General features: G+C 49.3%; 11 protein-coding genes across 11 annotated transcripts; 8 read left to right on the top strand and 3 right to left on the bottom strand.

The window, feature by feature from the left end:
- The first annotated feature begins 275 nt into the window (after positions 1-275).
- Positions 276-1,505, top strand: F4807DRAFT_398422 (uncharacterized protein). The gene has a single exon (XM_047995977.1). The coding sequence runs from the start codon at positions 435-437 to the stop codon at positions 1,113-1,115; it is 681 nt and encodes a 226-aa protein (XP_047856201.1). The 5' UTR covers positions 276-434; the 3' UTR covers positions 1,116-1,505.
- Positions 1,408-3,175, bottom strand: F4807DRAFT_450836 (amino acid transporter; the record flags this gene model as incomplete). Its single annotated transcript, XM_048000168.1, has 5 exons — positions 1,408-1,501; positions 1,557-2,538; positions 2,595-2,645; positions 2,693-2,767; positions 2,968-3,175. 5 exons carry the CDS (start codon positions 3,173-3,175, stop codon positions 1,408-1,410), a joined length of 1,410 nt encoding a protein of 469 aa, XP_047856200.1.
- A 1,829-nt stretch (positions 3,176-5,004) lies between these two features.
- Positions 5,005-6,334, top strand: F4807DRAFT_458574 (uncharacterized protein; the record flags this gene model as incomplete). Its single annotated transcript, XM_048001231.1, has 2 exons — positions 5,005-5,333; positions 5,392-6,334. 2 exons carry the CDS (start codon positions 5,005-5,007, stop codon positions 6,332-6,334), a joined length of 1,272 nt encoding a protein of 423 aa, XP_047856199.1.
- A 1,165-nt stretch (positions 6,335-7,499) lies between these two features.
- F4807DRAFT_398201 (uncharacterized protein) lies at positions 7,500-8,801 on the top strand. Its single transcript, XM_047995975.1, has one exon. The coding sequence runs from the start codon at positions 7,966-7,968 to the stop codon at positions 8,566-8,568; it is 603 nt and encodes a 200-aa protein (XP_047856198.1). The 5' UTR covers positions 7,500-7,965; the 3' UTR covers positions 8,569-8,801.
- Position 8,802: 1 nt separating this feature from the next.
- On the bottom strand, positions 8,803-10,974 carry F4807DRAFT_398212 (SIS domain-containing protein). Its single transcript, XM_047995976.1, has one exon. The coding sequence runs from the start codon at positions 10,534-10,536 to the stop codon at positions 9,205-9,207; it is 1,332 nt and encodes a 443-aa protein (XP_047856197.1). The 5' UTR covers positions 10,537-10,974; the 3' UTR covers positions 8,803-9,204.
- A 901-nt stretch (positions 10,975-11,875) lies between these two features.
- Positions 11,876-12,703, top strand: F4807DRAFT_458571 (uncharacterized protein; the record flags this gene model as incomplete). The annotated part of the gene is made up of 1 exon (XM_048001230.1): positions 11,876-12,703. One exon carries the CDS (start codon positions 11,876-11,878, stop codon positions 12,701-12,703), a length of 828 nt encoding a protein of 275 aa, XP_047856196.1.
- Positions 12,704-13,888: 1,185 nt separating this feature from the next.
- On the top strand, positions 13,889-14,799 carry F4807DRAFT_458570 (uncharacterized protein; the record flags this gene model as incomplete). Its single annotated transcript, XM_048001229.1, has 3 exons — positions 13,889-13,937; positions 14,194-14,555; positions 14,617-14,799. The coding sequence occupies 3 exons, from the start codon at positions 13,889-13,891 to the stop codon at positions 14,797-14,799; spliced, it is 594 nt and encodes a 197-aa protein (XP_047856195.1).
- Positions 14,800-15,177: 378 nt separating this feature from the next.
- F4807DRAFT_418666 (uncharacterized protein) lies at positions 15,178-17,019 on the bottom strand. Its single transcript, XM_047997340.1, has one exon. It carries the CDS (start codon positions 16,654-16,656, stop codon positions 15,328-15,330), a length of 1,329 nt encoding a protein of 442 aa, XP_047856194.1. The 5' UTR covers positions 16,657-17,019; the 3' UTR covers positions 15,178-15,327.
- A 98-nt stretch (positions 17,020-17,117) lies between these two features.
- F4807DRAFT_398142 (N-terminal nucleophile aminohydrolase) lies at positions 17,118-18,805 on the top strand. The gene is made up of 5 exons (XM_047995974.1): positions 17,118-17,473; positions 17,548-17,610; positions 17,777-17,871; positions 17,958-18,170; positions 18,232-18,805. The coding sequence occupies exons 1-5, from the start codon at positions 17,464-17,466 to the stop codon at positions 18,616-18,618; spliced, it is 768 nt and encodes a 255-aa protein (XP_047856193.1). The 5' UTR covers positions 17,118-17,463; the 3' UTR covers positions 18,619-18,805.
- Positions 18,806-20,503: 1,698 nt separating this feature from the next.
- Positions 20,504-21,356, top strand: F4807DRAFT_458567 (uncharacterized protein; the record flags this gene model as incomplete). Its single annotated transcript, XM_048001228.1, has 3 exons — positions 20,504-20,513; positions 20,605-21,098; positions 21,219-21,356. 3 exons carry the CDS (start codon positions 20,504-20,506, stop codon positions 21,354-21,356), a joined length of 642 nt encoding a protein of 213 aa, XP_047856192.1.
- Positions 21,357-23,135: 1,779 nt separating this feature from the next.
- On the top strand, positions 23,136-24,438 carry F4807DRAFT_398079 (uncharacterized protein). Its single transcript, XM_047995973.1, has 2 exons — positions 23,136-23,145; positions 23,333-24,438. The coding sequence occupies exon 2, from the start codon at positions 23,428-23,430 to the stop codon at positions 24,208-24,210; it is 783 nt and encodes a 260-aa protein (XP_047856191.1). The 5' UTR covers positions 23,136-23,145; positions 23,333-23,427; the 3' UTR covers positions 24,211-24,438.

Below are 24,438 nucleotides of genomic sequence, written 5' to 3'. Positions count from 1 at the left end.
AGTTGGTATTTTATGAGTTGTACCAGATATTCAGATGCAAAGCTCTTAGTCATATGATTATAGTTTCTTTCTAGTTCCTAGAGAATACAAGTTGATGGATGCGAGATACTTCTCATTATCTCAATAACAACATTTCATTGTTCCAATCATCCCCATCGAGTGAAGTCCCCATGAGTTAGAGGTACACGTCATGGGCTACCAATCACCGCAAAATCACAAGCGTAGGCACAGGCGAAAATACAATGAATCATATATTTACATGTCATGTAAAATACTGGAAGACTTCAATTTTATTTCTCTTTATATCTGAACCGTTTTCTGTCTCGACCAAGGCTCTGAGTTAGAAAACTACCAATAGGTGCCTGCCTACATAAACCCACAACAGTATTGTCTACTAAGCCGGCCATTCTTTGAACACATATCATAAATCCATCATGGGGACCCCAGCGCCGATAAAGGAACTACAGAATGAAGTCGCCAGTATGATTCACGGTATCTTAGGAAATTGTTCTGGGCTAAAGATCAAGTTCATTCGACTTGGCGCCGGCCAGGTCCCTTATCACCTTTTTTGGGCCAAGGTCGATCCGCAAGGCCTTATGTCCCAAGATAAAAGACTGTGGGAAACAGCCCAATTGGACATGAGGGTGCCCGTCATCACAATCGACTTCTCCAAAGTCGATAAATCTCAGCTTACTCTCGGACGGGACAATTGGGATTTGGTCGAGGAAGAGATGTCGAGGATCATCAACAAATATACCCAGATGTTCTTCCATAGAGCCGAAGATTATGAGCGCTGGCGTGGTTTAGATCCTCGTTTAATTCTCTTTAGATTCAAGCCATTTGACATCAACATCGGACCTACATGCGCCCGAGCAAGCATTCCCCCACGGTGCTCAGAAAGGTACAGAAGGTTTATGGGTATCGACTATCTACAGGTGCCGACGTACAAGACAATGTTGGACCTGGATGATCCATATGATCCGAACAGAGGGCCCTGGGAGAGGGAATGGATCGATTGGAACGGCGAGATAGCTGAAAGGGAGGCTCGTGACTCTGGTGGCTCGAGATCAAGGCATAGACATGGTCGAAACGGAGGCCGATGTATTATCTCATGAGATGTTTTGACAGGACTGGACGCCATGGCAGGCAGGGTGGACATGATAGGCGGGCTTTGGTAGGACTTAATTAGCAAGCAATATCTGTCTAGGTCCTAGGAAATAAGGGTTTGCTATTTAAGGGGCAATGAATTATACATGCTAGGCAATCAATTCGCAAGTCTTCTTATCTAGGTATCTTCTCAAGACACTTTATAATATTAATTCATTGGAAGGGATAGGTAGGTATGTGTTTGTTCCCAGAATAATCTCAACCGTATCGTAACCGCATTCCATGTACATTACTTTATGTTCAGTGGCCGCTATTAGAGTTATCTGCACAGCTAAACGCTGAACCTATAAGACCAGTTGCGTACGCATCCTTGATTGCAAGGATGGTTGAGTACCTGAGAAAGGCATTAGTATTTAGCATACCTGAGGTGCTCAGGGGGCATCACTTACGTTCCACCAACAGTGATGAATAAACCCAAGACAATGAGGAACCAGTGGAAAAAGTATTGTAATCTCTGCCAAAGACTTCCGGTACGATAATACGAGAAATCGAACAACCACAATACCCCCGGGATTGAGATGGCCATCGGAGCGAAACAGATCGAACCTACTAAGGAGAGTAGGTAGTTGAATATCGCTATCGATTCGGCGAGGACGAAAGCGACAGCACCGAGGCCAATGGAGCAGCCGAGCCATGTTACCCAATGAATAGCGGTATTCGATTGTAGATGTCTAGTATTCCGCAGGATTCGGACGAATAGGTATTTAGCGGCCACATGCTGGTACACGCACCCGCTTACAGCCAAACCGACCAAACCGATTCCATAAGAAACTTTCTTTATGGTTCCACCAGCACTCCCCAACGACGGATTCGCAACCCACTGACCGGTCCACCGATACACGACTAAAGAGAATGAAAGATACATACAGAGCACTAGGCCCATACATATGTACAGAGCTTTCTTATAGTCTCGTGGGTTCCGCATTTCGGATATGACCGGCAGGAAAGCGGATGTACCCGCGCTCGAAACGAATATCGTAGTCGTGGCTGTCATCCCTTCTGCGAAGGCTGGGTATGCGATAACGTGATAGCCTAGGTCGAACGGGCCTGATTGCGGTGCCGCTGCTGGTCGATCGACTGTCGTAACACCGATGACAACGATGAATACAGCAAGAAAGATTGAGAGGAAACCCGCCCAGGTTAGCCAGCCGATATTGCGCAAAGTCCGGATCGAGGCGGCAATTGTGATGATAACGGTCGACAAGAATGCCCACCAAACAGTACAGGCCGCATGGTCTGAAAGTGCGTTAAAAGCTGTCGACAGTCCAATGATCCCCGTCCCAGCACACAGAACAAATGCGATCAGGTACAATGCGCCAATAAGCTCCTTGAGCCAGACACCGCCGACTTTGTAGCCCATGTCGGCTAAAGCTATATACCCTGCGCATTAGCTGTAGGATCTGACATCCCATTTTGGAGTGACCTACTATGACATTCAGGATGCCGCGTCTTGAAGTCTCCTTGTATGACGGCCGTGTCTGCAACGCTTAGTGGATATCATCGTACAGCAGGCTGGAATACTCACAAGTATTCATGCAAGACCATCCTACAACTGACAAAGCGCCGCCGAGAGCCCCTAAAGTATACATAGCCGACGGGACTACACTTTATTAGAATCATTCGGAGACGTTGTCATCACATGTGCCTTAGAATATATTCCGTTCTATGAGGAATCTTGTAGGCAAAGGATAATAACATACTGTAATAGGTTAATTTCAAAGCTAATGGCAAAGCAATAGGATTCAAGATAAAACAGGAACGAGATCTTGGGGATTTTCTTAACTTGCCTTGACAATACACCTGTTGCGAAGATAGTCTTCAGGAAGATAACTGCGGCAAAGGGCCAACTAACATTACGGAAGTCAACGCCATCCTCAGTTCTCTTGAAGACTTCCTGGCTCTCAAGGACGGCTTCGTTGATGGATACACTCTCCGACCCAGTTCTAGTAGGAGACGATTTGATATCGACTTTCTCGTCCGGAGCCCCTGATACGACAACGGCGGCCATTCTGCAGATTGTCGCTCGCGTCAAGGCAGACTTATACCGTAAGGCAAGTATTGTTAATATAAATTAGACGTGCGATGTAGGCCAGTCATGTACAAGAGATTACTCCGATAGACATCTGAGACATCCACACATGTTCAGCCAAAGGTTTCCAGAAATACTATCAGCCAAAACTGAAGCCGACGTATGGCCTGGTTATCTCTGCTTCCGACGCCATCGATACTAGGACCAAGGGATATCTGAGACCTCCGATAGATAGTGTGATATCAGCCAATGAGGAAAAGACTACGAAGCAATCGAGTTCCAATATCGGTAATTGATAGTCGCATCGAGCCGTTTGCGTAGGTAGCGTAAGGTTACCTGCATTAGGGTGTCATCGTTCAAGCTTTTCGAATAGCTCTTATCTACTTGTACTGACTGCTGTCCGGAGATAGTAGTATATATCGGACTAAGCCCTCACTTCGCGGAAAAGAATGTCTACAGCGACGGAAGTATACTAAATGTGATCCTTGTTCTGATTACTTAACAAGGTGCTAAATGAGAGGCCAGATAGGGAGAGTGGGATATGATTACCAATCATCCCACCTATGATACTTATGTCAGAGATAACAAAATGAGGATCTATCCCCGAAGTTGTCAATGTAATATATACGTGATGAGGCTCGCGAGATGTCTATTTCAACGATTTAAGGTGAGTTATTGAAGGAGTAAGAAATAAGAAGGGATGCACGGGTCAAACAATTCAGGGGTAACCTTACTGTATCTAAGACGCGGAGTGTACCGAGGTACCTATCATGACGGCGGGTTTGTCCCTAGAACTTCAACCGCTACCTAGGCTCAAGCCACACCCGCGGCGCCCACCATTGAGCGGGCAACCCCAACTTAAATTCAGCCCTATTGCCGCGCTTATTTTTGTCGTGATTCTTACCTTTCTTACCTACGGGTACCTACCTTTTACAGATGTCTAAAACGCTTGATATTTGCTGACTGTGCAAAGCTGAATCGACCTTCGGCCATTTCATTTCTAGCTTAAGGGGTCTTGGCATACTAAGGACTGACCGGTGTGTTTCACTGCGGCCCCCAACACCCCATATTTTGCAAAGATAGGTCAACTCTAGGACGCCTCCAGCTGCTGACCTATGCGGGCGGTCAATAAAGAATATATTAACCGCGCCTTGCCAACTCCGCGAGCTTTGTTGCAAGTGCTCGTCATCATGGTCGAGCACTTGGTATTTTGGAATTCCGCAAGTGGTTGAAGGAAAATGCGAAACACAGAATTCTATGCGCCGTAGTCGTGAGATTGCGGACTCGAAGACATAACAAGTGCGGTCGGATCGAGGTCGACACTCCGACTAATAACCGGTTATGGACCGTTCAAAGAATTCTACATGAGGAAGAGCCATATTATTTTCGGCGTCCACCATTTATTTAAATATTTAAATATTACACAAAGTTCGCGAGTTCCCGTGGTATTTATGGACAAGCGCCTTGGCCAGCTTCTTCATTTGCTTGGTTCTAGTGTAGATCCTTCGCCTCTCTCAGCTCAGCCCGCCTAGTGTAGCGATACCCCCTACGGGCCCACTCTAGTAAGGCTCTTCCGACAAGGTTTAGAAATTCGACAGAAATAGAATCGGCCAATCCCAATCCCCGGCGTCTCATGGTCTAGAGTAGATCGAGAAAGGATCTGGCCCCCAGCAGTTCCTCATATTATGCTACTATGTAAACTCGTCACGGCCCACCCGCGCCGGTAGCTTCCAGATCTGAGCATTCTCCTTCTGTTCGCCTTCTGGCCTTTTGTGATGACCGCGTTTTTCTTCCCGTCGTGACCGACAATGAATCGGCTTCCAGAGACGAATACAGGCACCGTTACTTCCTGGATCCCGATTTCAACTGCATATCCTCATCAAGCCGGCTGCGACGAATACTTTTGGCAATATGTTACAGACACAATCGCGGCTTGGGACCCGGGATATGGAATCTCAGTTCGAACAGACGCCACATGTCTTCCCAAACCGGTGACAACATGGTGGTTGCAGGATCGGTTTGGACCCATTAAGGAAACAATACTTAGTATAGGACCTGTTACTTGCCCTCAGGATTATTATACTGCCACGGCGTCCGCCAAAGATGCTTCGAGCACTTTCGTGGCTTGCTGTCCATTGTGCGTCGACGACTCGTCTAGGAGACCTGAGAACCTTGTGTTAACAATTTACCCGTAGGAATTATGACTTTGTAAGCGTTTTGGGTCCGGGCAACACCGGCCAATGTACATCAGACGTTAAGAAGGGGGATATAATCACGTTTGCTCAGAAAGATGCCAATTGGAAGGTTACCAGTTCGACAGCCACACAAGCCACGAATATCGCAGCGATCCCCGTGAATGGCTGGACATTTGCTACACCCACAAACTCTCCTGCAAATAACGATACGGAGAGTTGCGATGCTTCGGTATCGGATGCATTGGCAAACTATATTGCGACAAACACTGCTAGCTGTGATGCTACCAATGGCGGTGGGATTTCATCAAGCGCCGCAGTGGGGATTGGACTTGGCTCATTCTTTGGAGTCACAGGGCTTGCTGCTTTAGGTGCTGGTCTATTCATGATGTTTAGGGCGCGGAAGGCAGCTCGGCAACGACCGGCAGAAGCCCATATTGCTCACTTCATAAACAGTAGTGGCAAGGATATGAATACGAGCGCACAAGCATTCGCGACTTACACACCCGAGCCTCGAGAAACGCCCAATCCGCCCGAAAGATACCAATACCACCAACCCTACGAAGGAGATGTTTGGGACGTCTCGACTCCGTGTCTACCAGCCCAAACCTTCGATAAACATATGTATGCTCAGACGGTCCCTCATGGAGAGATGGAGGGTACGGCATACAAGACTTTAGACGCAAGGACGAGAAGGAGGATGGAGCTCGAGGGAACATTATTTCAAGACACGGATGGCAGGACGATCGGGGCAGGGCCTACAGCCTTCTCTTCTTCGAACCACTCCCATGTGGATTCAGAAGAAGAAATAAGGAGAAGGATGGAGCTCGAAGGCGAATTCGATCGAAACGTCAAAGTGTCTTTAACATCACCTTGGTTAACAACGGCCAGGCCTTTCCCACCATCACAATCGTCGTCGTCATCACAACATCACCCACCTTTTTAATCCTATCGGGGGGCGGTCATTAATGCATATCAACTTCCTCACCACATATAGAAGGTTGATCGACTGTCTACAATACCCAGCGTATGATATCCCACTCTAAAATGGAGAATACCCTTACTCATGATTAGAGAAGATACCACGGCATTTATACTTATTTTACGTTTTGCACGACGACATGGAAGAGCATATAACACGTGTACATAAGGAGGTGCATTTGGTTCGAAGTTCATTGTATATACTTTTCGCATCTACCTGGTGCTTTCTCTCAATCGACCGCCGCGACGAGTTCACATGCGAAACCTCTTACACCGGAATCAATCGGAAAGAACTTACTGGGATCTAATGATGACCTAGATTAAGCAATGCTGTTCAAAATAGTTAATTCATAATGATTCTATGATACACAGCGGTATGGTGTGGAGACGATGCTCTGGTGGTGTTGCCTACTGCGGTTGAATAACTGCCCTGTTAGTATCTAGACATTTAATAGGTTTATGTGTATCACGTCTCACAATCAATCGGACAGGATGAGTTAGTTATATCGAGATCTAGAGAGCCGCATAGGACGGTATGACCTGAATTCTTGGATTCTGCATTAGGAACGTTACGCCTGCTTGATGCCCTTACATATGCAAGTCACATCTTCTGTCTGCTGAATTATCACCACATCGGATCATCCGTCATACACCGCAATGATTCCGCCATGAGGGCTTATGCAGGTGTGGGTGATCGGGCTATCGCAATTGCCAGGATGCGAGTAGGACGATTTGGTAGAATCACACCATATTTCCGGTGTCTGGTTACTCTATAGCAACTAATTTCATGTTGTAGATAACTCAACGAAACCAGCCTACTTGATCTGAGCCTCACTAGGATTCAGTAGTAACGAGACACGAGGATGAGTACTACCGATAAGGGGCTCGAGACGTCCTCCTTTAGACCGCCTCTCTCTATTAGATTCTATCCGCTACTCCTTCAGCCGCAATGGAAGAGCACAACTCTTCTATAGATCAAATCAAGGCTCCAACTCTTATGTAGCATGGACGCAGGCTGACTTCGTACTTGGGTATCGTGGTGATACGCAGAGCCTGCCTGGAGTACGGAGCTGGACACAATGACGGCACATTTTCGATTCGTTAATCATTAGTCATGAAATATTGGACATCGGCAAGATCTTGCGATTAATACCATACATAGCAAACACTTGAAGCCCCATACCTTGTCAGGCAGTTAATCCTAATGGTCCGAGGTACATGAGTTGACTCAGACCGTTATGCCACCTTGTGCTTCCCCTCAAGATTGCACTACACCAAAAAGCGGCCTACAGGCAGGCTTTCTTGCTACATGTGTATTTCCAGTGCCACTACTTATGTCAGGAAAGCAACCACTGACGATGATCTTCTTGTCTCAGCACTCATGTCAGCGGGCTTCGATCCGAGAGGTCGAGCTGCTGTCAATGATGAGGGATTGGGGCGAGGAGTACCATGTTCCATCAACAAGCCTGAAACTGATTAACATATAAACACGCAGCGCAGACTTCCTTGGGACGAAATCTCGAGAACTTTCATTCTCGCTCTCTCCTATAATCAAAATAACCCCTTTTTAAGTCCTCATACTAAGAAATCGTCGCAATGTGGCCCTCTCAACTCTTACCATTCCTCCTCGCCCTCGCCGCTACCACCTGCGCCGGCTCCCCCCTGTACGCGGCCATCATCCCAACGATCCCAAGCCTGACCATCACGCCCACCATTCTCAACATCTCAACTCCCCTAATCCCCATCCCCACCTTCAGCACCAGCCGCATAACCCGGCACACACCACTCCCGCTCCACAGCACCACAGCCAAGACACCATCATCCAACTCGACCAGCGCCAGCACCGGCGTGATCCCGCACCCGCTCAGCCCGACCAACACCGCGGGGCCGCGCGTCGCGCGCGGCGACATCCACAGCGGCGTGACGACGGCGACGCTGTACAGCGACGGGCACGCGTACACCGTAACCCAATACAGCGAGGTGAACCCGGAGCTGTCGACGATCGGACTGACCACCACGATGCGGGACGGCACGCTCGTGACCGCGCCCGCCACCATGCCCATCATCAGCGCCACGTCGGACACCGGGTCGCCGTGGAGGACCACGGCTACTAGTAGCACGTGGTCGTGGTGGAGCGAGGACCCGGGCATGAGCAGCCGCGTGAGTGTCGGGCTTCCTACCGTAACGTCGGCTTTTTGATGAGGATAGGGGTCGGTGCCTAAGGGTGAGAGGGGTATAGGAAGGGCCCTCGCGAGATTGAAATTTAGAGACTCGTTCAGGTGGGGTTAGGTGATAGCAGAGTATGGAGGATGCGTTTGGGTATTAAGAGGTGCTAATTTTCTTTCTTGTTAGTATTGCGGCCATGGACAGTTATTTTTCTCGCGATATGGGAATAGGGGGGAAGGAGGCTACGATGCAATATCGTTTTAGAAAAAGTCTTTCCAACACTCCTTGAGCTAGATAGAACCAACTCAGATACAGCTACACAGCATCAATTTCGGCAGTTTACAACATGAATGATCAGTAGAAATGTGAGAACAAGCTCATTATATGACGGACACCCTTAGATGATAAGCCCCGTTAAGGATTATCATTAGGCCTCAGATATCGTATCCGGTACCTAGGCCAAACAGAGACCCATCCAATCCGCAGACTGCATTTTAAAGCCCAACCCTAAACATGCTTTATAACCAGAATATCGATCCTATCCCATCTTCAAATATTCTTCCCATGTTGAGTCCAAGCCCTTGGGTTCAGTGTAGGTATATATAGCGCACACTTATTCATCCATCATTCCCCCCCTTTAGGTCCTTACACCCAAGAGTTATGTACATATCACTCCAGCTGCCACCCCAAAAGCTGCCCCGCCTCCAGCACCCCGACAACCTCGCCGTCCTCCACGACCGCCAGTATCGAATCCTCCTTGCACGCCGCCTCGCCGCCGTACCCGGGCGACCTGAGCGGCTCCCGCAGCCACTCCGCCGCCTGGCTGATGCGCGTGTCGGCGCGTATGCTGATCCACTCACCGCGCTCCACCAGCAGATCCGGGATCGTGGAAGCGCGCCACGCGAGGCTCTTCGCGTCGAGCCTCCTCACGCGGCCCGGCGACGCGATCGCATCGCCCACTTGCGCCCACCCTGACCGCGAGTCGTAGCCCAGCTTCAGGATATCCGCGCCGCAGGGCTCCTCGTCGTCCTCGTCGTCGTTCGGATCATCGCTATGCCGAGAATTCGGGTTTGGGTGGGAATTTGGGAGGGCAGCGTGGCGGCCAGGCGCCCAAACCGGGATCTCAGCGAGCGGGACGGCGAGGTCGCGCAGCAGACGGGGCTTGCGCGCGGCCTGTCCGATAGCGCCGCCGGGGTGATTGCGCGCGAAGACAGCAGGCACGGCGGCGATAGAGTGCAACTCCTGAGCGGCGACAACAGCTAAGGCGTCGCCGAGGGCCAGGGCGGCCGTCGTCGAGGTCGTGGGGGCCGAGACGCCGAACGAGGCGGCCTCGGGCTCGTGGATGGGGGCCGGCAGGAGGACGGCTCCCGGGCGACGGCGGACGAGCTCGCAGGCGTCGGGGCGCGCGTGCGACGTCAGCACAACGACGGGGAGCGCCGGGTCCAGGTGCGGCAGCAGCGCAAGCAGCTCGGCCGTACGGCCCGAGAAGGTGATGAGGAGCACGGTGTCGTGCTTCCCGACCTTACCCAGGTCGCCGTGCAGGGCCTCGGTCGGGTGCAGGAACGTCGCGGGCACACCGAGGCTGTTGAAGGTCGCGACGAGCTTCTTGGCGATATGGCCCGATTTCCCTACGCCGCTGATGACTAGCTTGCCGCCCCGTTCGCCGCCATGCCTCGTTATAGCGCTTATCGCGGCGTCGAAGCCCTGCGTGGCCGTTACGTCGGTCTTGTATAGGTGGGTGAGGTTGCGTAGAGCTGTCGCTTCGGTGTTTAGGACATGGACGGCACCCGAGAGCCGTTGCTTGGTAAGCGAGTCCGTTTCCGGAGCATCTTCAAAGGAGTCGACGTCGTCTAAGCAGAGCTCTTCGATAACGGTGCTTGGTTCGGCTTCCGTCGGCGTCGATGGGGACGGCGGAGATGGAGGTGGAATAGTAGGGCGCGGCGTCAATCCTAATAGATAGACTTCGCTATTATGAACGGGGTGATGCTCAACCATTGTCATAAACCAGTATCCTGCGCCAATAAACGGCTGAAGTAATACAGTAAGGAATCGCCAAAAATATTGACTGCAACCCTTTCGCCTTTGCACACGAAATCGTTCGATTCGAAGACTCCAGAGTGCTCATAGCACAGGACTGCTAGGGCAAATTCAGTCGTCCATGACGATGACAATGGTAGTGACAGTTGCTCAGGAGGAAGATTCTTAGCGTGCCTTAGATCTCCTTCGGATTTTGTCTAGATGGAGGTCTAATATATTTTAACCCCAAGTGGCTTTTTTTTTTATAGTTCCGGGACGGCCCAGATACCGCGACCTCCAGGGCCAAGTTAGTTTACCTACGCAGGTAGAGTTGGACTTCTAGCGATCGAGACAAAAATGAAAGTATTTAACAATCTCGGATGGTAGATGAGAAGTGCATATTTACAAATCAAAAGAGATAACGCACTCCGGAAGACCGCAAAAGCCGAAGCTAAGCATAGGGTTAATGCCTGTAAGGAGGGCCGATTATCTTAATTATCTAATGAATCATGGCCGAATGCGGATAGGTACAGGCCGAGATTCATGCAGCTAAGAGGGCCTAATGATTGACGTGTAGGGGATCAGATCTTGCGTGCTCTCAGCCCTTACATGTCTATCCGTCCGGATAGGACCGAGAACTTGGGGGTATAGTTATCGATGTTTCAGTTTCAGACAATGCGTCCATCTTAACGCCGATTGCGGCCGATGAACGACGTGGAATCCAGTGACATCTTTTTCATGTGAGATGACCTGCATGAGATTCCTTCAGCTAGGCTTAGGAAACGTGGCTATAGATCGGCTCTTAACCGCTAGAACTAGGTTCCCAGATAGTATAGAACCTATCCACCCTTGGTAGGTAGTATTAAAAGCATATGTTGGTTGATCGATGCTTTAGCGTATGCTGCGGGTATTCGGTGAGTGGCCAAAGACTCAAGCCACGCCGCTTTTAGCCAAGTACCGATCTTGTTCATTAGATACGGGCTGCTCGACGTATTAAACCGAAAAGTTTGCTAAGGGATATTAGTAGAATTTAAAGGAGGCTCACCGTGAGTGACTTATGGCTTCACATTAAAATATGATATCTAAACGACTAAGGGTTGGTTGACGAGCAAGGAATCGGGCTGCAGAAGGCAACCTCTCAAGCCCACTGGAGGTTCTATTTTGACCAAGTGCATAATGCAATTGTGGGGAAGTTGGGGGCCATGGATTGTTAGAAAATTCTTTACTCCGATGTATTATATGCCCAACTTTGCGGCATCTCGCGGATGTGAGGGTAGTTCGACCTTTTCTCCAGGTCTCATTTCATACACCGCTATATTTCAGCATGTCTCTCGCCACATTGCAGATTGTGTCTGACTTACATTTGGAGACACATAAGTCATATAAATTCAACATAAAACAAACAGCTCTTTATCTAGGCCTTCTTGGTGACATTGGCAATGTTACAGATGATGGGTTTTTCGAGTTTATCAAGAAACAACTCACTCGGTATTGGACCGTCTTCCTTCTTATGGGCAATCATGAACCGATAGGAACCAGCTGGTCATTGGCGAAACGCCGAGTCCGTGCCTTCGCGGACCAGATGGAGCAATTAAGGGCACAATCCACAATCGGCAGATTCGTCTTTCTCGATCAAACGCGGTACGACCTAAACGACACGGTGACCGTATTAGGCTGCACGTTGTTCTCGGAAGTCAGTGTTGAACAAACTGCAGCTGTTAAGAGCCGGTTAGTCGACTTCAGACAGATCCAAGACTGGAAAGTTGAGGATCATGTAGAAGCTCATAAGTCAGATCTCCAGTGGCTCAACGCGCAGGTGTGCGATATAGCCAAAGAAGAGCCTGGGAGACAGATAATTGTATTTACCCATCACAGCCCAACCCAAGATGATAGGGCTGTAAGCCCAGAACATAGGGATAGTCCTGTGTCGTCAGGCTTTGCCACCGATTTAAGCAATGAGGACTGCTGGAAGAACCCTTCTGTTATTCTTTGGGGTTTTGGCCATACTCACTACCAGTGTGATTTTACAGACGATCTTGGAAAACGAGTTGTAGCAAACCAAAAAGGTACTTCTCAGATCCCCTGTGACGGATTTGATGATGGGAAACCCTTCTTGGTTGGCAAGTGGTCCCCAAGGAAACGTCAGGATTAATACAAGATTGTATTTAGAATTGTAACGTTCCTGCGGAGGTAGGCATCTTGTTAGATGCGGCAAGGCCCCTCAGACGCCGTTTCTTATGGTATATCCGTTCATAAATTTCATGAGACCGGCTGTTCGGGGCACGTGACCGATAGGGGAAGAGACTGAGCAATAAGTAAAAGCGACATTCTAAGGTAAGCTTGCCACGCCCTCCGTTGAAAGGAGACTATTGGTGGTGTTCTTTAGGTATGAGGATGATTTTGACAAGGATATATGCCGCTTATTTGACCATATGAGACAATTGTCCCAATAAGAAATGAAATCGAGAGCAGTCACTTCAAAGACTTCGATGTTCGAGTCTTGAAAGATTGACAGTCCAAAACGTGGCTATTTTGTGTAGGGTTTCAATGCCGCAACCCTCGAGCAGAAGGATCTGCAGGTATGCTGCACCTAAACATAATGGGATGCAGGGTCAGCGGCAAACACGGAAAATGAGTTCTCTTGTCGAAGCGCTTGTAGGCGTAATATGGAGACTAGGACTGGTATGTAATAAGGGATGGTGGGCAACGAGCACTCCATCGATTAACACTACTGCGCCATTGCAGCATGAGCGAGATAAAGGACCTAGCGTAGATCATCTAAAAACGAAAACGAAAACGCGGTGTGCTGTGCTCGCAAATGCCTTGCAGAAGCTTCCGGTTTCTAATGATAGAGAGGGTGAGAATTTGGAGATCTTTAACGGAAGAAGATCGAGAATGAAAAGCAAGGAGAAGAGATAAGATAAGCTAGGCCAAGCTGTTTGGCTGTGGAGACCGCTCCATTCAAAGCACAAAAGCACAGACCACAGAAAAGCTTATGTACAACTGAACCAAGCAGTTGCGAGTTCTCTCTCGGTGGAGATTAGTGGGACCCGATACAGATCGTACTTTAGGAGGTGACGCCAACTTGTGCCAGCCACATGATCTGCATCGAATGTGCACTGATCAATTGTGGCCCATTCACAATGAAAATGCGCTGTCCTTCCAAAACCCAACGCACCCTTCCGAGTCGCAGTTTCAACAACTCGATATCTATGACCAAACGACTTGTCAAATTGTCTTCAAACGGGGACAAGTAGTTGAAGGATAGGATTATAACCCTCACTTCCCTATCTTCTTTTCCTTTTCCCTCCCCCTATTTTCGAATTCTCAAGACGCCATGACGCGACCGATAGTCTACAGCGTCGCCCTCAGCGTCTTTGTCTGCAGTACGTCATTGTTTGTCTCCTTATCGTCCCACCAGGCTCGCAGGCAGAAGCAAACCGATGCACTCGACACCTAGCACTCAATCCAACCCCTATTTGCTTCATCATATCCTATCCTAATGTAATACGTCGGAATATAATGTTTATGTTTGATGGGAATTGTTCAAACCGATGCAAGACATCCATCGAATTATATAACATGTCATAGCTATTCCAAGTGCGGAGAGCTGCAATATACTAACGCTAGTCTCCACAACAGCAACCGTCCTGACGATAGTCTCTATCCTCACGCCCCACTGGGTCTCCTACTCGGTTACGGCCGACACGGGCTCGACATTTACCAAATACATCGGGCTTCATAAGAGTTGCTCCTCGGTTGACGATCCGTCGTGTCGGCCTTTCCCTAACGACGATGACTGCCGCGACGACCAGTTCTTCTGCTCCATGTGGCGAAGCAGTGGCTTCCTCATCTCCTTCGCCACCATCGTCGAGCTCGCGACCCTAATCACCTTCCTCGTCGTCATGGCTGGCGGCAAGTACAAGCGCGAGACCGGCTGGAAGCTGATCGGCTGCTTCCTACTCGCCGACGCCGCCGTCGAGTTCGCGAGCATGGGCATCGTAGTACGTTTTATCTTAATATGTATCTGGTTCTGTACCGCGGGATTACTAACGTCATACCTAGGCCTACCTCTTCGACACCGATTCTCAATTCGTCATCCCTGGCTGGTCCCTGGATTGGTCTTGGATCCTATGTACCGTCAGTGCAACAGTCTCCGTCTTGATTGCGACGAGTCTGGCTGCCTCCGCCTGGCTACTTCCACCGGAAGACGACTACGAATATCTGGAGGATCCAATGGACGCTTAAAAAGGGACGGCTCAGGGTAGGTATCCAATAGGCGGATGAATGGATCGGCACGGAATAGATGGGGGGAAAGAACCCCATCGCGGGATTTCCGGCAATGAAAAGCGCCATGAAACGCCATGCAGGAGGCAACCAGAACATCAATGATCTTATTCAGTGAAGATCTCGATTGGGAGATGGTGCTGCGGTGTTCTCCGTCCTGGGTGGGCGATATATACGGCATGTGGCGTTTTTGGAGGGTTTGCTTTTTGTCTTTTCTTTTGGCTGCATTAGACGCATGGCCATTGTCTAAATTGCATTTGTTTGATTCACGGGCAGGTTGTCACGATCAGACAGGACTTCATGATATTGAAATAATTAGGTATTATGGAAAGAGTAACATTTTGCTCCATAATAACTTTTAGCAGTTTGCAATTTTCCAGCATGCTTTTATCATGAGAAATTGGGTATCCTATATGATGTTGCTGTGCGTGTCGAGCATATCCATTATTAGCAACAAGAAGATACGTCGCATTGCGCCTCGTGTTACAATCAATCGTCATCGTCAGAATTTGATTCTGTCTCTGAAGATTCGGATGATGAAGAGCTGCTAGGAGACGTCTCAGCTTCATCGGCACGTAACTGGGGTTGCGCTCCTTCGTCCTCCGACTCATCAGAAGAACTGCTGTTGCTATCACTGCTACTCGACCCCGAATCTGATCCGCCTTCAGTTTCGGATTCAGATTCAGACTCCGAGCTAGTCTCTTCTTCGACGATTGCAGTCCGTACCTTCCTCTTCCTCTTGACTCTCTGTGGGAGACTATCGTCGTTCAATCTAAGGCGTAGAACGCCCTCGGTTTCGGCCGTTGCACCTTCACTCATAGCGCGCTCGGAATCCCCAGCGTGGCTCCCCTTCTCAGTCGAACTGGTTGTAGTGGTTGTCGTAGATGTCTCGGCCTCGGTATCAGATAGTTCGTCCAACACATTCTCGCAGCGCATTCGCTTGACGACCCGACGTTGCATCTCTATATCAGAAGTCCGGAGTACGTAGTCCACCTCCTCAAAACGCCGTTTCCTAGGTGTCTTCTGCTGGCTCAAATAGGCCGCAATGACCTCCTGGTACTCCTTCTGCCTTCTTTCGGTCATCTCCTTGCTGGAGCCGGGGAAACCTTCCGCTCCCTGTTCTATGTCCTGCGCTTTAATGCCAGATGCAAGTTCCTTTAGTCTCGTCCTAACAGCTCCTTTCAATCCCCGTATATATTCGTAAAATATGTGTATGTCAGCCGCAGGGATAGTAGTTTCTTCAGCGAAAACCTGCTCCAATAGCTTAGTCTGGTGGTTCTTGTTAAACTTCCAAGTGTCCTTAGACGTGTGCCACTGCCGTAAGTACGCAAGTGCGGGTTCTAGGTTGACGGGTGCCTGCTTCTTGACTGGTTGTGTAGGGGCTTGGATGGTTTTCTTAGCAGCGGGTGTGGCTTTGCGCTTGTTTATGGGTTTTGTGCCATTTGTCGTTGGAGTTGCCGGAGTATTGACTGGAGACTCAGTATCTTGGGTAAGCTGAGCCGCGAACGAGACAGACTTGGCTTTCTTTGGTGTCTGAGTGGAAGAAATTTGACTTTGGGAAAGGTCTCGCTTGGCCTTTTTGGTGGAATGGTCTAATGCAGGAACGCCAGAAGATTTTCTCTTCGCATTGGTGTTGACGGACCCGGTGAGATTTTCCCGATGATGGTTGGGCACCGGTACAGCGGCTGTACTTGTAGGTAGGGTAGGGTTCTGATTTTGGTTCAGGTCCTCGGATGCAGGCTTAAGCTTGAGGCCCAATCGTTTCCATGCTGGAACTCGGTGCGCTGGCGCATCACCGGTAGAGAGAATGGAAGACATTGAAGAAGGTAGATAGGAAGTTAAGAAGCCGGCAAGGGCGAGAGATAGGGATACAGATCGATGCTAGGAGGTGTGACCACTGCTACCACCACCAGTAACTATGACGGCAGATCGAGATGCTACCTAGATAGGTACTGGATGTCCACGTGCCTCTGACGTTTTGCCTTGCTTCATCTGTCTCAAGCTCTACGATAATGGTATAGGTTCGTGGCTGGCTTTCAAGAATTTGTCTGTCTAGACGTAAGACCGGCAACGTAAATGTACTAGCCTGTGTGTTATATCTAGGAATTACCGCCAATGAAAATTTGGTGAAGTCTTCACATTTCACACTTTTCAGTGGGGAATTAGGAACTTGTTTAACATCAATGGATTGACAAATATGAGATCTCAAGTTGGCTGGTTGAACAGAATTCTTTATCTTATCGTTTGATAAGGATTTGATAAGGTTCCAATGCGATCCACTTCAACTCCGGTCTAAATAATATCCGTAAAACGGGGTCCGAGCTTCTGTTAGGCAAGCTTGGGAGGTACCTGGCCTTGGCATTTGGCCTAAGGTCATAGCTTCGTTGCTTCCCCAAGGCTCCAACCTGGCGCGTCAGAGCTTCTAGGGCTAATAGCAGGGCTGAACTTGCTGAACTTGTTCCATTCAACCTCACTCCTTCAACTTTACCGATCACCTCTACCGACCTTCGCCAAAAAGAAAAGGCCGCAATTCGATTTTCTACAATCAATACCAGCTATTGGATTCGCGTACAGGTTCACACCGACAATATTGCCACCAGGTTCCATCACTAACAATCCTTCACCATGTCGGGAGGTTCGTTCGACGCTCCCTTGCTTCTTCGCAGCTGATATCCTCGTTCCGATCTAACTTCATACGCTTTATGACAGGTAGCGCGGGCTTTGACCGACATATCACCATCTTCTCCGAGCAAGGAAGACTCTACCAAGTCGGTATGTTCTCATGACACCGACGTTCGCTGGTTATTCCCTAGGTCGTCGCTTTCAGAAGCCATAAGCACCTGAAAAATCCGTGGGACGTAGGACATGGGACGTGGAGGCAAAAAGCGAATGCAACATGGGGGTTCTTTTGGTTGCTGACGACGACTTTCTCATCCAGAATATGCATTCAAGGCGATTACCGCTGCCAATATAATGGCAATTGGGGTCCGAGGCAAGGATTGCGCCGTAGTCCTTTCCCAGAAGAAGGTTCCTGTACGTGATTTCAGCTTCTGCCCAGTTGCGGTGAGGGTCGAATGGTCGAACTCGGCGCTGAGGCTAACGGTGATGAAAATCAATAGGACAAGTTGATCGATCCTTCTTCCGTTTCCCACATCTTCCAGATTTCACCGTCCGTTGGTTGTGTTATGACCGGGTCTATCGCAGACGCTCGGGCGTTTGCTCAGCGCGCCCAGGGCGAGGCTGCGGAGTTCCGGTACAACTACGGATACGAGATGCCATGCGATGCCCTTGCTAAGAGGCTGGCCAACATTAGCCAGGTCTACACTCAGAAGGTAAGACGTCGTCAAGCCATGGTAAGGCTCGGGCATCACAAAGCTGACCTTTTTCTGATAGGCGTACATGCGTCCTTACGGCGTGGCGACGACGCTTATATCATTAGACTCGGAATTCGGCCCACAGCTCTACAAGTGTGATCCGGCAGGCTACTACGTGGGGTACAAAGGAACTGCCGCGGGCCCGAAACAGCAAGAGGCGCTTAATCACTTAGAGAAGAAGCTCAAGAACAAGGATCATGCAGAAGGCACATGGGAAGACGTTGTGGAGTTGGCCATTACTACGTTGAGCACGGTTCTTAGCATGGATTTTAAGAAGGGCGAGATTGAGATCGGAATCGTTGGAGGCCCCCGAGCGGACGGTAAGGAGGGGACAGATCCCTTCTTTAGAACATTGACGGAAGAAGAGATCGATGAACGATTACAGGCCATCGCCGAGAAAGATTAGCGAAGCGAGGCGGCTGTGGCGTAAGGCTGGTTCTTGATCAGCATAGCTGATTCGTTTAATGCTGACCATAGCAACACATTGGGCTCCATTGTTTCCATTGTGGAAACGTGGGTTCTGTCGTACCCATGTCTCTCTGCGCGTGTCACTAGTTTAGATCCTTCATGAAACGGGACATTTGATCATCATTCCGATCCGTATTTGTGGCATTGTGGTAATGGGAAACACATTTACGTCTAAGCGTAGCCTAGAGTGGCTATAGCTGAAGACGCTTATAAGGAAATTCGATCATTCAGGTGGTGGCGAGATGGACGATCTGGGGGCTTATATAACCCTAAAGCGGTGAATAATTGTCATCAAGAGCCACATCTTAGAAATGCAGATGCGACGTATCAGCATGGGGCAGCTTAAGCAGGTCAACTATTGTACCCAGAGCCAAAGTAACGGACATCTCGGGCGCTTGCTCATCATCCATCTCAACCGGAAGGCTGGGATTTTGGGCATCACCGTTGCCGCCAGCCACAGGATTGACTTGCCTCAATAAAATGTCCCGATCTCAACGGCAGTGGCACCTCGTGGAAGACCGGGAATTTAGGGATCATCCAAATTGGCCAACAAGAGCTCGAAGAACGTAGAATGACAAGGTATAATCATTCATTGGGCAGTCGGAATGATGACCATTCAATTTTAATTTTTTTCCTTTTCTATCACTTACTTTCATTTTTCTTCATTTCATTTTCACCCATTTCAACTTTTCCTTCTCTATGAATAGACATGTGGATAACGTACGTAGATCCCACGTTCGCGCAGCTAGGTAATCAAGTTCTTTTTCGGCCAACCCTCGACTGCAGAGCGTCGAGGTTTAGGGAAAATATCCGATTCAGCTGCTCTCGGAATGGTGGCTGAGGTCCGACGGAGAGCTCCTATTGGCCAGTAGCGTTTACACCTAAGTCCGAATAGTCGCACTACTTAGTTTTTGTTCACCTGAGAACTATACTGCTTTGAGATTCTCTGTGCTAGCCGTAAGGATATGTGGCGCCGCTGAAGTCTTCCCCTAGCTTTCTCGCCCGAACCAACCCTATGTGCCCTACGAGGCGGCTCTTCTACGTTGGACCCTACGCCCTCTGTCCCCCGGCATTAGCATATCCCGTGGCTTCCCTGTCCCTATAGTTACGTTCCCACTAGAGGGTCCGTTGATATGCCCTACCTAAGGTACCTACATGACGAACGTCAAGCGTCCCTGCATTGGTGTTGCAGGTCGTGGCGTTGATTACCCATAAGGGCGTCTGCACGTAACACGCCCAGCAGCCCAGATGTGCCAGGGGACTAGGGTCTCAACCCAGACTGACGGGGAGATCTAAGATACAACAACCTCCAGCTCATTAGGGATCTCCCAGGTTTAAGCTGTCAATCATCGTCCCGCTCTGATGCTTGATAATAATTCCGATTCGGTAGCCGGGAGAGTGTAAGTGGGTATTGAGCTGACTTGGATATGATGTATACTATGACTTGCAATCTAAAGGGGGAGGGAGCATCAGCGCAAATCTTCCTTCTCTTGAACCACTCTGTATCGTGAGAACTTCGAGCTATATCTAGTTGTCCCTAACAAGACGATCGATTCTACAAAAGGCGAGTGAGTTCGCTGCTCAAGACTCATTATGAAGCCGTTCTTTCACCCAAGTCCAACAGAGTTCCTAGACTCCTGCAGCCTTAACATCTCCTGCCATTTCCGCTCCTGAATTGGGCTTCCTTCTCTACCTCACTGTATCATTGCTAATTTTCGACATCCTTGAACCCCTTACCGTAACTCAGCATTGTGCTTCGAACTTGACTACCTCATCAAACAACTACCTGGCTACTTCGAAATTACTCTAGAAAAAGTATAAGCATGGACGGACGTAAGTACAGACAGTTAGGACGGCACTATAACTGCCCAACCCGAATAATAGGAGACGCACCTCCTTTTCGAGTTTCTAACAACCGACGCAGTGAACGAGTACCGAACGGCGCGGGTCGCCGACATCCTTGCCGACTTTCGAAATCTACAGTACTTTATCGCCGCAGCGCCAACAGACCCCTCAAACATCGACGACTACTACACCGAAGGCTGGGCGGCTTTGCGCCAATGCGCCATAGACGGCCAGCACATCCTCAACTGCGCAGCCGACGTCACAGTACCTCAAGCCAACGGCGGCGAAGCGGAACAACAACGAGCAGAGTTAAAACAGTGCGTTGAATACCTCGCTAAATCCATAACAAATGCCGTCGATTTCCCATCGAAAACGAGAAAGCCACTGACACTCAACCCCTTCTGCAGAATCCTTTTAGACGCATACTCTCGTAGGCACGAAGGCCAAAAGATCTACCTCCGCCAGGCAGCGGCACAAAGATGGATCGAGTATCGAGAGACCATCCTCCAAGGCCAACGGCCTAAAAGTTCGCACAGAAGGCAACTTAGAGCTTGTGATGAACAACTACGAGGTGTACGGCAGATCCTTATTTCCCTCAAAGACGATTATTACCTGCCTAGCCCACCCCCTAGCCCCTCCATGATACACAAGTTTCCTTCACCCTTCGGTCCCCCTCACTAACACGTAAGCCAGGAACTTTCACGAATCACAGACGAGTACGTCTATCAAGAACTTCAGACATCCGACATGGCGATGGGCCGCTGGACGGCCGAAGACCCTAGTCTCCGGTCTGTTCAGCGCTGGGTGCGGGCACGCCCGCAAACAACTTAATTGCCTCTCCGAGGCGGATTATAACACCTCTTAGAGATTAGTGGATTACGACTAGCCTCCAATTCGGTATGGGACTACTATACGTGGCGTATGAGGTGACCACGATGAAGACGGGCGAGCCGATACTATGAATTTCAACACCAAGGCGGAGGATCCGGGCAGGGAACAGGGGAACAAAGGGGAACGGGACGCGGGACACGGAACACGATATGATCGACGAACTTGTCAAATATGTGCTTGGGAAACACGCTCATTATAACCACTATAGAAATCCACAGACTGGTGGGTTATGTTTCGAGGAATTATTGACGAGGCATCGTTTGAAAGGAGAGACGCAGCAAGTCTGTGAAGAGGCTGCCAGGTGCAGAATCAGCAAGCGTACCTAGATGCATAACCTACCAGAGACTTCACATGGTATACAAAGTCTGACTTCGGTCAGTTGTAATACTAGTGCAAGACGAGAATAGCACTCGCTTCAGAATAGGATAGTTATCTACTATTACAATGTATGGGTCTACCTAAACTACCTACCAAGAGCAGCAAAACAAGATTGTTGGCTCGGCATCTTAGCAAACCTGGGTCCACACGATGTCACGATCCTGTGAAGATTTTATCAATCGCCGGGTTACCTCCCAGAAATCCCCATTCCCCGTACCTCCTGTCTAGCCCCGGACTTGTCCTAGACTCCTAGTTGCTTCGCTTAGCCCTCCAGGAAGATTTATCGATGTGGTCAAAAATAGTGTTAGACGGAATTGCAGCTGGAACTAGGCTACCGCGTGCCGAATGCCATGTGCTTGTATGTGCGCAGCCGCTAAGTGACGGCCGGACAGCTTAGTGCTAAAGCCTAGGGGCCGTCGGCAAAGGTGATGACGAACGTTATCCACCAGTTCATACTAAGCCTATCTCTCTGCCGGGTTGAAATCCAATGCCACATGGCGATCCAAGGATTAGCTCAGACGAATAAGTAAGAATGCATAGATAGTTCTGTCGGCTATTGACGACAAAACAGAATGGTCTAGCCTTGCCGGCGACAGCGGCTACCACCGATCTCTATTCCTTAACGAGCAGAACACCGGCCACCTCCATCGGTTTTAACAAGGTTTCCGACTCTTACGCGATCCTGAAAAAACAAAAGTTTCCGATGGGGGCTTTCAGCTAGCAATGGGGAACGAGGCCATACTTCCTTTGCTAACGTTTAGCCTCGTCTCGATGCGAACGCGAGGGCTACGAAGGAGAACCAAACTTTTCAGCAAAAACCCCCAAAAATTTATAGGATAGAAATACGACTTATACTTGCCTGTGCTACTAAAAAAGCATGACCCATGTTACCATGTTACCATGTTACCGTGCTATTATGCCTTTGTCATTGATATCCATGTCGCCCCTTGCCCAGCTGAATGGACTTTGGACTCTGGACTCTGGACTATTGGATATGAAGTTACCAATGAACTTTGCTCCTGAGCCTCGAAGATCTTGGTCACTGGACCACAACCCAATAGGAGTTAAAAATCTGGTGAATCCACATTAAAGGTTTTTATTGACGGTACCTAGTCTAAGTACGTACCGAATAGTCGGACCGGATCCACATAAATCCACTAACCCTCAATTCTCCACTTAATTTTATAGTAATTGGAAGTTACACGATCAACAATTTCTCATTATCATCTCAATGATCTCAATGTCTTCAATCACCTTTCTAGTTGCTTTTTCATAATCGATTCTGCAGAAACGCCAGTCTCGATCATTCAAACCTCACAGAAGTTTATACCTGCCCGCTGGGTACATATTGGTAAGTTCCCGTGACATATCTTTGATCTTCAATATGGCTATCTTCTATGCTCCTGACACTCTGTTGCCAACGTGGTGTTCTGGATGCGTTCGGATGGCGAATATCGATGGTTTCTGTCCTGATACTCGCCTCTTTGCCGGACCATCTCTCGCGTATGATGGGTGCAAACACTTACCTAGGTAGGTAGGCTTGTGCTACATCTACATATTCTAGCGCTGTGTCCGTTTTAATTCTTGCCGGGTTGCTTTTTCCGGACATCGACAAGAGCTAGATCCCTGGAAGATGGCGACATGTAAAGTTTGTGAACAGCCGCTCGTGCTGGAAGTGGAAGACGAAGATGGCAACGACGAGCAAGAATTCGTCCCTGACGATTTGGAAGTCTCTTGTGGCTGCCATTTCCACTGGCAGTGCCTCCTGGATCAAGCCGCGGAATTAGCCAAATCACTCAAGTGTCCATCGTGTGCCGCAGAAATTGCTACGCGTACAGCAGGACCCTCAACCAGCAACCCATTCGTACAATCAGTACCCGGTGCGGCTATCTTAACAAGATATACCAACGAGGGTGGCATCCAGGAGAACTACGATATCCTCCCTGAAGTCACCGAGGAAGCTTATGTCGAAGCCAACCCCGAGGTTCTACCTGCTCGCGCCTATCACGTTATGTGTAGCACGGGCGATGTAGAGAACATAGTAGCCATCCTGCGTGAGACCGAGCAGGCGCGGACGGAGCGACATGGGCGTGCCTTGAGCGCTACGCAACTCATTCGTTATCAAGATCCACTAGAAGACTCGAAAAGTGGTTTGCATTTAGCAATTGAAAAGGGGCAAGAGGAGGTTGTGTGGCTGCTTTTATGGATAGCATCAACCTTGTCCACCGAGTCGTTCCCACGGCCGGCGGTGCAAAAGGCTCAAGCGATGGGAATCCAGCGGCCAAGCGCGTTGGCCTCGGGAGATATCCGAGCGCTCAAGGACAACCAAGGCCGGACGGCCGAGGCGGCAGCGGCGCAAATGGGAGACTTCTGGACGGCCATACTGCAGTCCGGTATCTTGCATCCCGATGCCTAGATTTGACCTAGTAATCGAAAATATCGATTTATACCAGGTCACCTCGGTTATTGCATAACTTGAGCCTTATACACATACATCCATAAGTCCCCTATTACCCTTTCGAAGGTGTTGATCAAATCTTGAACAAGTTAACCGGTGATGGTTTTCATGCGGATGCTCTCTGCAGCGCTGATCTGATGAAACGATGCTTACTTCTAACCTACCCCTCACAAAAATTTCCGTCTC

The sequence above is a fragment of the Annulohypoxylon truncatum genome, assembly GCF_022578515.1.
Source record: "Annulohypoxylon truncatum strain CBS 140777 unplaced genomic scaffold F4807scaffold_9, whole genome shotgun sequence".
NCBI lineage: Eukaryota > Fungi > Ascomycota > Sordariomycetes > Xylariales > Hypoxylaceae > Annulohypoxylon > Annulohypoxylon truncatum.
The sequence above is the reverse complement of the archived record's forward strand: the minus strand, read 5'-3'. Positions and strand labels throughout refer to the sequence as shown.